At 40.2% G+C, this 13,743-nt stretch overlaps 2 protein-coding genes across 2 annotated transcripts; one reads left to right on the forward strand and one right to left on the reverse strand.

Annotated features, from left to right (window-relative positions):
• Nucleotides 1–3,535: 3,535 nt before the first annotated feature.
• On the forward strand, nt 3,536–5,287 carry shisa2a (shisa family member 2a). The gene is made up of 2 exons (XM_066662311.1): nt 3,536–3,833; nt 4,644–5,287. The coding sequence occupies exons 1-2, from the start codon at nt 3,539–3,541 to the stop codon at nt 5,027–5,029; spliced, it is 681 nt and encodes a 226-aa protein (XP_066518408.1). The 5' UTR covers nt 3,536–3,538; the 3' UTR covers nt 5,030–5,287.
• A 2,407-nt stretch (nt 5,288–7,694) lies between these two features.
• Nucleotides 7,695–13,674, reverse strand: zc4h2 (zinc finger, C4H2 domain containing). Its single transcript, XM_066659418.1, has 5 exons — nt 12,908–13,674; nt 11,973–12,144; nt 10,856–11,028; nt 9,960–10,122; nt 7,695–8,391 (listed from the first exon to the last, which is right to left on the reverse strand). Exons 1-5 carry the CDS (start codon nt 12,958–12,960, stop codon nt 8,278–8,280), a joined length of 675 nt encoding a protein of 224 aa, XP_066515515.1. The 5' UTR covers nt 12,961–13,674; the 3' UTR covers nt 7,695–8,277.
• Nucleotides 13,675–13,743: the final 69 nt, after the last annotated feature.

Here is a 13,743-nt window from a genome sequence, read left to right on the forward strand (position 1 = left end):
CGTCATGGGGCACAGCATCCGGGTTTATCATAATTCTCCATATCCATGAGCTCCTGAAACAACAACTTTAACCTAGAGGAAGAGGTTTGTTATCAAAAACTAAACTGTGTCTGTGTCCTGAACGCTAGCTAGAAGATTGTTCCAGAGCTAAGGGGATTTGTAGGAGAAAGATTTCCCTCCACTGAAGTCTTATGAATTCTGGGAACTAGTAAGAGGCCAGTGTCCTGTGATCTGAGTAATCTTGGTGGTTCATAGTGTGTGATGAGGTAGGTATTCGCAGGTATTCGGGGGCAAGTCCATGCAAGGCTTTATACGTTAGTAAAAGAATTCTGTAATCAATACGGAATTTAACTGGAAACCAGTGAAGGGCTGATAAAACTGGGCTGATATGGTCAAATTTTCTACTTTTTCTGAGGACCCTGGCTGCATAAGGCATTCCTTAAGTTAGTGATATTATGAAGATGTAGAAAGCTGCTTTTGTAATATTACCTATATGCTGATCAAATAATAGATCTGAGTCAATTATGACATCCAGATTTTTAGCTGATGAAACCAGATTTTTAGCTTGGAAGAACAGAGAGATCAGCAAAATGTAATATTAAGTCTGATACCTTATTTATGGAAGGTTTTGGACCTAAAAGGAGAACCTCTGATTTGTAGCTGTGTAGTAGAAGGACGTTGTGTCCATTGTGCACAAGTTAACAGATTATGTAAATTAAGAGATTATTGAAAATTAGACTAAAAAAAGAGAAACTGCTCAAAATCCAGTATCACACCAAATTACTCCCCATTAGATAAACAACACTTTTCATCTTTAAGAGAGAGGAGCACATTCAGCTACACAGCTACTTCAGATCTGAACATGTTTTCTTCCACTGTGAAAAGAACACCTGAATACTGTGAGTCCTCCTAAGACTGAACTTTAGAGATATAACTATGGATTTTTCCATTCTCCAAGGAAGGATAAAGCAAAAAGGTGATACCGTTTTGTATTTAGCTGTTGAGATGTCTTCGTAATTTTGTGTTCCTCTGTATGTGTTTCTATATGTTTCTAGGTGGAATAACTTCTACATACTCTAATTGTTTATATGACTGATAATTAAATAAATGGTTGGTGCCTTATATCAATTAAAGGCAGATAATTTAATGGTCACTAAGTGTCATTTTGACTGAATGTGTGGAATGTTTGCTATCTATTATGACTGTATACAATTGGGTACATATTTATGTGTGTATCTGAGAAAGGGATAGAGAGAGAAAGAGGGAGACTCTTTACAGTGAGTTTTTTCTTGACTGAACAAGATTAACATGTCTGGATTTGTCTTTACCCCCTCTCTCTGATAGACACACACACACATGCATACACTCCCCAGGGGGAGTTGTGCTTCATCAGATTTGCCTAATTGCCTGGGAGGACCCCTGTGTCTTGGGCTATTGTTATAATAACGACCTCCTGACCTTTAGGCCAAGATTTCTGATAACACTCGCTAATAGAGGACATTAGCGCTGGAGCCGCATTCATACACATGCAAACACACACACACACACACAGACATGCTGCAAATCACTTGTAAATCTGGATGGACAATCAGCAGGAACAGGTTAGGGTTGAGTTATTAACACAAATACAATAAAACACAAGACACACACAGAAAGAGGGGAAAATGTTATCGTTTTTAACATTCTCTTTTATAAAGTTATCTGTTAAATATTCAAGGATATTTTGTGGGTATCTAGCTACATTTACTTGAATACATGTTTTTGTGTAAACCAATATGATTAGTACTTTCTTGTATATTTTCAAATACTTTTATATCTACTCCAGTACATCAGCAAGTAAAGGAATCTATTGATGTGGCTGTGTGTAGTGTGCTGGTGTGTTTATATGCTGATGGTGTGTTCTTGTGGTGAAACTTGTGACTCAGGATTTTCAGCTTCTTATTTTAAACCAGAACAGTGTAGAAAGAGTGGTTCCTCTGACCAAGACTCGTTCACTTGGAATTGATGGAGTGTAAGGAGCTGCTATTTTCAGATTATTTTAAACTCAAAACATAAAAACTCAAAAAATAATTATTTTTAAGGCAACAAAACTAGACACTGTTGTACCTTTAAAGATACAACACACACACATGCATGCACACACACAGAAAATCCTCCTAATGGTGTTCAGAAAGTAACTCCTCTGTCCTGCTTCGTTTTGTCCTCACACATTCAGAGTGAGCTGCAGTGGAGCACATTGTCTGAGAGATGTGTTTAATCCCTCAGCAAAAATTAAGGTCACTCTGCTCAGTGGTCTTCGTTTACCTGATGCTAATGTGCTAGCTCTCAGACAATAGCAATTTAACCCCCATTGTGTGGGAGCTAATCTGTGCTAATAACATAGCAGTAGCCAAACAGATTTACAGACCACTGCCAAGAGGGAAAATAAACAAGTTTATTACAGACCCCAGAGTGTCTGGGTCTATAAAATAAAATGTAATCATAAAAAAGAGGCCGTCGAAATTTATGTCTTTATTACTACAGTAGCAAATTGTTAGCAGGATTAGCATTGTGTTAGTAATGTAGTAATGCTAAAACTAAGTTGGAGTGTTTAATTGTATTTCTTAGTAATTTTATAAAATTATTTTTTTTCTTGTTGTTGTAATTTATTTTTGTTGATTTAAAAGTTTGTACACATACAGAATTATTACCTGACATATCTTACACTCTTTTTTACACTCAGTAATTCTAAATAATCAGAGACATGCTGATACTCAAAGTGTATACCTTCAACAATACACACACACACACACATCATTGGCATCTGGAACTGGAATTGTGAGGTGTGTGTGTTCAAGAATGGGGGGTGAAATTGTGAAATGCAGAGAAAGAGAAGAGGAATTTGTTTTTTAAATATATACAACAAATTTACTAATTTACTGTAAACCATTATTATTATTATTATTTCAACAGAAAGGTGTTAGATCATCTCCTTGAGTCACTGTGAGGAGTGGAGTGTGTCTGTATGGTTTCTCCATGTGCTCCCCTTTCCTCCCACTAGAGAGAAACACACAAAATTCGGTATAGGTGGAATGACTGTGTGACATCGTCCATGTGTGAGTGACTGGGTGAATGTGTGATGGCCTGGCACCTTGTTCAGGATGAATGAAGATGAATGAATTAATAAACGAATGAATAAGTGTTAGAGAAAAAGATTTTTTAAATGTATGCTATCATCAAAATCATCAATCATCAATAATATAACATTAAGCATGTTGTACTTTATTTAGTACATACTTTAGTCATAATTACTTACTGACTACTAAATACTTTCTAGTAAATTCACTTTATTAACCTCATGAGCTCCACCTCATACACACCCTGCACTAATCAGGAGAGCAAACACTGTGAGGTCACCAAGATCAGCCCCCATCACCGATATCAGACTCTGATCTAATTGGAGGAGAAAAAGTAGGCGTTCCCGAGTAGGCGTGGTTTGCTAAAATCGAATAAATTGCTGTTGTTCTAACTTTCAAGATTTCTCACACACGTTTCATCAATGACTCTCTCGCCCTCCCTGTGCGCGCTCCTGTGGCTGCTTTGCGCGCTCCCTATGCCTGCGCCTGCAGCGCGCGCTCCTCCAGCGGTGGGTCAGTACTGCCACATGCCCGAGGGACGGGGATTCCGCTGCGACGTGCACGCACGCTACTGCTGCGGCACGTGCGCCGAGCGGTTCTGCTGCGCGTCGCCGGCCGCGCGTCTCGACCAGAGCACATGCGAGGACGAGGAGCCCGAGCAGGCGCGTCGCAGCGTCCACGGGGGTGATGACGCAGCGCGAAGTTTACAGCACCCAGGTGAGTCCCAGAACGAGATACAATGACTTACTGCTATGACTTACAGTATCTTATGTGAGATGCTACTTCATAATTATTATATTAGATTCCTTAATTTTAAGATACTCAAGTCCAAATTGAGATAGTGCGCTTGTATTATGAGATACTTCGTCAATTATATGAAACTATGTATTTATTATGAGAAAATAATGCATAATTATGAGATGCCAAATCGCTATTATGAGAAACCAAGTAATCAGTGTGAAATAGTAAGGTTAAGCCTTTAAGAAAACAAGGCCTAAATACGATAGATATTATAAAGTTTATATAAAGTATATATGATATACTAAGATTTTATTGTGGGAGAATAGGTTTAATTGTTAAAAACGTTATCTAAAGTATGAGATGCTAAGTGCTTATTGTGGCATGCAAAGTCTTAATTATGAGAATTATGAGTATGAGATTTTAAATCTGAAATTGTGAGATATTATTATGGGAGGAAAAAGAAAACGTATCAATTAACGTCCCCAAACTTTTGACTGGGAGTGTAGCTCCCACACAGTTGTCTCCATTTCTTTAGGCAATTTATTTTCCTTTAATATTTGCTTAATCTGTAGAAAACTCCAGCTATCTTTCATGTTAAAATACTGTGCTGTTAAAGTCTCTTTATAAGGATTTTGCTATTTTGTTAATACAAGTTTTTGTTTTTCTGATGGTGATCATTCAGTAGAGATGACGATTTGTCATGTTTATAAAAATAAATGTTAAAATAAACATAAACTCTATTGCTATAGAAATAAAACTGAACTGTTCTCCCTCTTTTCTACCCAGTTCCCACCTACTTGCCCTTTGTGATTGTGGTGGGTGCGTTTCTGTCCTTTGTCCTGTTGGGGGCGCTGGTCTCTATGTGCTGCTGTTACTGTGTGAAGCCTCCCAGTGGTCTCTTAGAGCCAGGCGTAAGTTCTAGCCCTGCACGCTCCTCCACCTCAGGTTCCGGTTTTACGCCTCCTCAGGCTCCTCCCCTCTGCTCAGCGCCAGGCCCTACGCTTCACCAGGCGACACCGCATTTCTACCAGCCCTTCCTCAACTTCCCTCTGCCACCCGAACATGCCCTGCTGATGACCCCTGCCTTTCTGGACACTCGCGCTGCCTTTGGACAGTCCTTCCCTCAGGCCCCCATGCACACAGAACCGTTATACCCCACCGTTACTGTCTGAGGGTTATATTTAATTTAATTTTTAAATGTTTGCAAACTTGAAAAACAGCCTAAACCAGCCTAGACACCAGCATGGACACTGGGTCGGTGGCAGTTGTGGTGAATGGAACCAGACGTCTCCTACACACACCCAGCATTTTATTGCTGCCTCAAGAAAAGCTCAATATGGGGTGGGGATGATGATGATGATGACGTTGAAAGAGAGCGATGGACATCTCAGCTCAATAAGCTTTCAAGGTTCTGAAATTGCTTCTCATAGGAGTGCTTTCTTCGTTAACATTTTTGTAAAATGATTTAATTTCCCTTATGTAAAGTTTATTTAAGAACAAAATAAAATGTAACTTTTAAAAGAGAAGTGATCTCTCTCTCTCTCTCCACTCTTTCTCTCACTTTAACCTGATGTTTGTGGGCTCTTGCGTGCATGCTGTGGTCTTAGACCCTGTAACCAAGGCATGGTTTGTTTGCTCTCTGGGTGGGAGGATGGCCCACACCTTCCCCACATCACACGGCACAGTGCCATCCAGTGCAGCATCTGTTGGCTGATGTGACAGACCTGGGCACAGACCTCTGTTAACTCTGCATCAGCGGTAATTTGAAAAGAGATGGTGGTGGGCATCACATGTCTCAAGGGAAGCACATGCTTATCCTCACCCTCCCAGTATTGATGGCATTGTGTGTGATGGGGGAGGAGTATGGCTACCAGATAAGGGGGGTGGGGGTTTATTCAAACTTGTCCAACAGGAAAAGGGCTGAGAGACATTTCACTTGGATATTCTTTGGGCTTATGATATTTGGCTAAACTGAGAAATCTTTCTTTCTGGTGTATGAATTTGGTGGAAGTTCATTTTGAATTCATTTGAATGAAGGGTTCCATCTTAAATCAAATCAAATGCACATACTCCCTTCCTAGTGTACTCTGTAGATCACATATAGACTCTTGCACTGTAATTAGTGTCTAATATAAAGCAATTTGTGCCCAAGCCACAGCGTAAATGACTTTAACATTTACTGTCCTTTACATTTTTTTGGGGTGGGGAAAATTTAGTTTCAAGTCTAATGTAGTGAAATAGTTAGGAAATGTTATGCAATTTTTGTCTTAGAGAGCACCCTGTATTGTGTAAGACTTAGACTGTAAGACTGTGTTTAATGGGTTTAATGCATGTGTGCGTGTGTGTGTGTGTTTGAGAACAGCAGGAGCACTGAATGACAATAGAGTCAAAAGTCTCTACACCCCCCAGAGAGAGCCCAGACCCAGGTGAGGGAGCTGGGTGTGTGTAACTGGGAGATTAGAGCTTTAAAAACCTCAGCAGGTGGCTATAAATATGCGCATGAGGTCATTTAGTCTCTTGATGAGCCAGGCTTAATCTAGGCCTAAAACTGTTCTAATGCAAAACACCTAAATCCCTCCAGAGGAGCAGAGGAAGGTGAGCAGACAGCACACAGCCATGATTCGTGTACAAATATTTACAGCAGAGGAACAGAGTCTATTTAATTACTTAACTCTGTATCTGTAATGTTTAGCTTTAACGTGTGCTGTATTCAGACTGTAAATGTGTTCTGAATACTATTAACTCAAATATATGAAGAAATGCCTTGTTCAGTGCCTGTACACCCACACAGTCAGTTTTCTGTGTGCTACCCAATCAGAAAGCATGGGAGAAAATACATCATTCAGATTCTGCTTCATTTCTGTCAAGTGCAGAGACTTTAGAATGACCCCACCCCCTCATCTGAGACTGTCCAATCACAGCGCTGGACCTGTATTTATGTGAGTGCACAAAGACGAGCAAAACGGACACAAGCATGGAGAAATAAGAGCACTGAATAAAAAATGAGAATGCACCTTGTTCCTCACTGCTGTGCACTTGCGGCAGGGTGAACAATGAGCAGCACATTATTATTTAAAGGAACAGGCGCTGAAAGTGGACATTCTGAACAAAGCTGGTTAAATGGGGAAAAACATGCTCTATCTATCTCAGCACTGCTATAAGCTCGGTAGTCAAAGGGTTGAGTTGGTGTTGTACTGCACTCTTCACTTTGAGTTGTGAGGTTACTGATGGAACACAATCTGAAATGTGGTTTGTCACACTGAAAAATATGTCTATGATCCAGGAACAATAAAATACAATTCATTCAATCATTCATCCTCTGTAAGCACTTAATTCCGATTAGGGTTGTGGTGGGTCTGGAGCCTACCCAGAATCACTGTGTGCAAGGCAGGAATACACACTGCTGTAGTGTTTGTTCTAGACACTGATCCGACGGTGAATGTGTTGTGGAATAGACTGTGGAAGTACATGTTTTCAAGGATTGGCCTACTGGAATGAGTGAATTGTATTTCTGGCTCTAGAACCGGTTCTGGAATTGCCTGAGTTGTCTGTGAATTGTCTAGAATTGCTCAAACTGTGTGTATTCTGGAATGATAATATAGAACTAACTCTCTGGAAATGTCTGCGTTACACAGTCCATTCTGAACCTATGAATTCTCTTGAACCGGCTCTGTAACTTTAAATCCCTGGGTTTTAGTATCTCTTCTGGAACTAAGCATTATCTAGAACAGTCTCTGATGCCCAGTCTAGAACACTGCTTTCATAACAGTTTGCTGAGAAATGAGCCCCTATGAAATATAGAGAGTGAAGCATTAATTCATAAGGATTTTTCTCTTCATTTTTATTCTACAGCAACATGACACAGAGACAGACAGACAGACAGACACAGGTTATGACAAACAGACAGAGGGATGCCAAAGTCATAGCAAATACAAAACAAAACAAAAATGAAAATTAAAAAAAAAATACAAAACCTAACAGGGTTTAGTAGTGGACACCTGAAGTGGGAGTTTGCCTTTTTACTCTCAAAGTCACTCTAAATTTGTAAAGCATGATTTATAAGCACCTCAGACTGTTTCATATATTAGCTGCTGGAATCAGTTGTTAAAATTACTTTAATTAAAGCACCCCAGACTTCCACTGGACACTATTCAGTTACAAAACCCACGTTACACACACTGCTGACACAACATACATTTTAAAACTACAGGAATCAATATATAATCTGTCTGAGGTGTCTACAAATGACTGTTTACAAGTTTAGTAACTTCAAATAGGAGATGAACTTCCCCTTTAAGGACATAATTATTAATAATAATGAATACCTTTAAAATTCAATAAAGAGAATGCACATAGAAAAAGGAGGGTGTTGAAATCGCGCTCGTGCACGTGTGTGGATGTGTGTGGTCGTGTGTTTATGTTACTCGTCAGGTTTTCTCTTGGGTTTTTTGGGGTTGCGGGAGCGGCTCTTGGCTTTACAGAGTGGACAGATCGGGGCGTTTCGGTGAATCTGCTGATGGCAGGAAAGACAGGCCTGAAAAAGAAAACAAACAAACAAACAAACAAATCAACCAGGCAATAATAATAAAAAAAAACAGCCCTCTAAAGTTGTGTTATTATTTGGTTTTCGGTGTCATGCCCATATAAGGAGTTCTGGGTGTTTGGAAATTGCTGCACATCATATCATGTGCTTCCAGACCAGATCTGTATTTTGTACTGGATTTTTCCTCAGATTTCAGATTCCTCAGCCCAGATTTTCTAGTTGCAGACTAGAAGAATGCTGAAGACATTTTGGAGAATGCTGTCAAAACCCTCAGGTCAGAGCCAAATTGGCATTTGCTCTGTGTTCAGTCATTATGTGTGAACAACTAATAGACACAATCCGAGAACTTGTAGAGCGATCCCCAAGGCCTGAAAGGTGCCAGACACATATCTAACAGGTTTGATAACTGGACCAATCAGCGACTCTAACTCATGTAGGTTAACAAATAATTCTAACTACTCTAACTCTAACAACTTAGGTGTTGTGACTGGCAGTGTGACCAGCTACAGCCAGCCAATGAGAATGCAAGACATGCAGAGGGAAAGCCATGGGAGGGGAGTTACTGTGCTATGTCTACAGTTCTGTATTTATTTTTATTACTTGTATTTTTTGCTCTCGTGTTCTGTGTAGCTCCCTGCTCTTGGATTTGTTTCACTGTGTATTGGTTTATAGCTAAAATCATAAGCCTGTTGAACTTGAACTGTATCATTCTTATATAGTATTTATATGATATAGTTTTCCATACACACAGGCTTTGTGTCTTTGAGCAGGCAGCTACATTTTCATTGCTAAAATATATATTTACCTCTAAATCTCTGTGTAGAATAGAAAATCCCTGCTGCGTGTCCTTATCCAATTTCTCACCCATACACTTTGCACTTTTGTACTTTTTTTACATGTGTTTCCATTGCAAATCAGTGTGTGTTTTCGTAACAAGTTTTGGACACCAGATGGAGTCGCTGGAAGTTCCTCCTGGTGAAAAATGGTGTAAGTCGTGACCCCACATTGCTAATCTTTCACTTAGTTTAGAAGGAAAAAACACTGAAAGACCCCTGATTATAAGAAAACACGTTGTGTAGTGCGACTTGTGTAGTGTACATTGATCCGACGACTTTGAAAGTTGTGTAGTCTGTACTTGAGATATGGAGTAATACCATGATTTTGCAATACCATTAAAAGCTAAAGGGTGTGTACTTAAAATTCCAAAATAAATGCTAAGAAAATGACATATGAAATAGCGAATTAAAGCTCTTAACAACTGGTTTAAAATGATCTCTGATGTAAGTACAGTAAATATCCTAACGCGTGTGTGTGTGTGTACAAGGAAAACATATTATTGTTTGGACATGTCAGCTGGTCCCCACACGGTAAATAATTTAAATCTATTAGATCAAGATATCTTTTAAAGATGGGTTAAGATTATGGTTAGGTTTTAGGGTTTGGGGTTAAGGGTTGCACTAGTAATACGTATGGAAAAGTTAATGGTAACTTCCAAAAAAATGAATGGAAGTCTATGTAATGTCCACATACTTCACAGATATAAAACTGTGTGTGTATACCTTCATAGGTGGTGGCTGTTGTCTGAAAGTAGCTGCTTGTCGAGTGTCCTGTTTCCTCGCTGCCTGAAGCTGCTGGGCCGCTGCAGCAGCTGCTGCTAAGGATTCTGGGATTGGAGGCTCCTGAGGTTCAGTCTGCCACTCGGCTTTCTGCTTCTCAAAATAACTGCACAGAGAAAATGAGAAAATTCTTTCAACCTGACATTTTCATCAGGAAACTCCAGAGAGCACCACTTTATAGCTGTTATACACACAACCCATCAGCAATAACATTAAAGCCACCTGTGTGTTTCTACCCTGATCATGCATCCTATCAGCTCCATTGACAACTCCAGCAGTCACTCTGTAGTTCTACAAGTACAGACAGTAGTCCATCTGTTGCTGTGCATATGTTATGTTTCCCCTTTCACCAGTTAAAGACCCCCAGAGAGTAGGCATGATTTGGGTGGTGGATCATTCTCAGCACTGCATTGACATTGATGTGGTGATGTGTTAGTGTGTGTTGTGCTGGTACGAGTGGATCAGACACAGCGGTGCTGCTGAAGTTTTTAAAATCCCTCAGCATTACTGCTAAACTGAGAAAAGTCCACCAACCAAAAACATCCAGACAACAGTGTGAGTGGACACAGTATATATACACTCCAAACGCACTGCTGTGTCTGATCCTATTATACTAGTGGCCTTGAAGCTTTTGGGGTCCCGACCATTGAAGAACAGGGTGAAGGCGAGCTAACAAAGAATGCACAGTAACAGATGAACTACAGTCTATGAATGTGAAACTACTGACTGAATGCTGTGGTCAGTGGGGCTGAGAGAGTGGAACCTGAATGGAGAAATTAGGAGCTGGCTTTAATGTTATGACTGATCAGTGCACACATGCATGTTTTTACGTTACTGACTCAAGAGCAAGCCTCTCCTCCTCCTGGCTGAGGTCAGGGAGTCTCTGGAGACCGAGGGTCACCCGCAGAGCGTCCACGTGCTCCTTCAGCGGTTTGTATTCATCATGGAGTCGCCGAGTTGTCTCCAGCAGCTTATTCAGATCACTCTCACTCTGCTTTATGGTGTTCTCCATCTGAAACACACACACACACAGAATGAGAAATCTAACCTGAGACACTTTGTGACCTTCTGGCAACAATAAGCGGAGCAGACGTGAAGTGGGCACGTGAGTCAGCAATAAAGCAAAAATTGATCAGCGTTTAATTTTATGCAACTTAGGTGTCAAGAAACGTGGGGCTCACCAATAAGAACCAAGCATTGTTGTGCCGGGTTTACTCTGCCACTGCCCCTTATGTGGTTCCTACTTATTTGTTGCTACTGCAGATAGAAGAGTAGCTCACTGTGGTGGTCTCAGACTCCCCTGCCAATATGATGTGTCTTTACAGAGATAGTAAGATGTAAACAATAAAAATGAATGAATGGTGGTGATGTTTTCACCATAAAAAGACAACAGCAATCATCGACTGCACAGACAGTGATTCTCTGCATATGGCTGGAGTTTAAAAATGAGAGATTTCCATCCAAGACTTTTATTTTTAGAATGAACCTGTGTGGTTTGTGATTTAAGGGAAAACTAGGTAGCATTTTATTACAGGTTTAGAATCATTGTATAGGGAGAATAGAGCCTCTGTCATTGCTACACTGGAGTCAGCACTGCAGACACTGCACTATATAACTTTCAGAAGAGGGTGGGAAACCACCCCGTACCTAACACTTGATTTCAGGAGAGTGATGTAAAATTTAGTTACACTCTGCACCTGTAGGGGGAGCCTAGGAGCCAAAATGACAAATCTTACCTAGTGTTGATTTAAATCGAGGAGGAAAATACGCTGCTGGGATGAACATGGGGAAAATGAGAGAAGAGAGACACATCCAGCTCAACTCTTGCTTCAGATCTGACCACACTCACACAAACAGCTCCACAGTGTGGGCTGTTTAAAATGACGTGGAACTGGAGAGAAGGAGAACCCACCCCATTCTGAGAAAAGGACACAAAAGGAGAATCTGAGCACCTACCACATTAATATCAGCGTGTATGAGCCGCAGTTCCTCAACGTGAGCCATTTTCTCCTGCAGCAGCAGGTCCATCTCCTGCTTATATTCTCTCAAGTGTTTCTCCTCCGTCTCCAGCGACTGGAACTCGCTTCGCAAACGAGCCTTCAGCTTCTCCATCTGCAGTGTTTTATTCCTAAACAAAATCAATACACATTAACAACAAACACATTCAACTTCTCCATCTGCAGTGTCTAAACCCTAAACAACAAACAATAAATATCAACAACAAACACCTTCAGCTTCTCCATCTGCAGTGTCTAAACCCTAAACAACAAACAATAAATATCAACAACAAACACCTTCAGCTTCTCCATCTGCAGCATCCTATTATTAACAATGAACAATAACAACAAACATCTTCAGCTTCACCATCTGCAATGTCTGTTTCCTAAACAACAATTACCAAAAATAATCACCTTCAGCTTCTCCATCTTCAGCATCTTATTTCTAAACAACAACCAACAACAATGTTATATTACAAACACCATTTATGCTAATTCTACTGACTGTACTTTTAATGCCACATAAAGTGTCACACCTGCAGTCTTCAGCACTCAACACTTGTTTTAAGTTCAACACTGCAGTCACTTAAATGTCTGGTTTCAGGTTTTTCACCCCTTTAAATAGTTTACTGTAATAAACATGTAACAATAACTGAATATCTCATTCAAACAAGATAGTTATTGTTCAGCATTTTGAGCAGATTGTTAACATAAATTCACAGGCAGGGGGTTCCTACATTTTTAAAGATTAATTTACGAAAAGAGAAATAAAAGAGATTTTGGAGTATAAATGAGCTCTGTTCCTCCAGATGTTTAGGACAATAGCTGCCTAACGCAGTGCTGGCTAATCTCCTAATGCTCTGCTATTTTCTTTTAAATGATAAAAACCCTTACCGTATTTCTTTAATATTCTCCAGTTTACACATGATCTCCTGCTCCTCCGTCATTCTGGACTGTTATTAACGTGATCCCCGTTGCTTTTAAACAGGTTTTAACGATAATTTCTGCAGCAAAATCATAAACAATGCTAACCAGCTGTGCAAAACCGTACCAGATGCAAGCACCGGCTAAAAACTACACTTCCCATGAGACTTTGCGCTTTGCTTTCTTAAAGGGGCAGTAGCGCAAAAATTAATAAGAGCACGATTTTGTTGACAACTACAGAGACCTGCTGGTGACATACCTTCCAAACAAATAAGACGTTTGGGAATCAAACCAAAAAGGTGTGGGAACGACTTAATAAAAGAGATAAATGCCTTACCAAGTAAAAAAAAAATACAACAAACATAAATATATATTTAACATCCCTTATTCAGTCCATAGTGGACAAATTCTCCCTTTTCTCCACAGTGGAACACAGTTCTGGTTCTTAATGAAATGTCTGTGACCTGCTTTAGTCAAAGCCCCACAAGCCCCAAACCAGTGTTCTCCACATGTCTAAACGGCCCTGTTCCTTTAAATGATAATGAGCCACTCGCTGTTCACATGAGTGCACGGCAGTGATGAGCGAGGAGCTGAAGCTCTGTTTTTAGGCGTTTTCACTCGGTTCTCTTTCTTCTCTGTTTTTACTCAGTGCTCTTATTTCTGCACACACGTTGTGTCTTTGCTGCGTTTAACTTCGTGTTTGTGCTCTCATATAAACGCAGGTCCAGCGCTGTGATATGTAGAGGAGTGGATCCCACCCAGGACTCTGAGCCCCTGCAGCTGTGATATCAAATGTCTGAGAGGAA

The sequence above is a fragment of the Hoplias malabaricus genome, chromosome 2 (assembly GCF_029633855.1).
Source record: "Hoplias malabaricus isolate fHopMal1 chromosome 2, fHopMal1.hap1, whole genome shotgun sequence".
NCBI classification, from domain to species: Eukaryota; Metazoa; Chordata; class Actinopteri; order Characiformes; family Erythrinidae; genus Hoplias; species Hoplias malabaricus.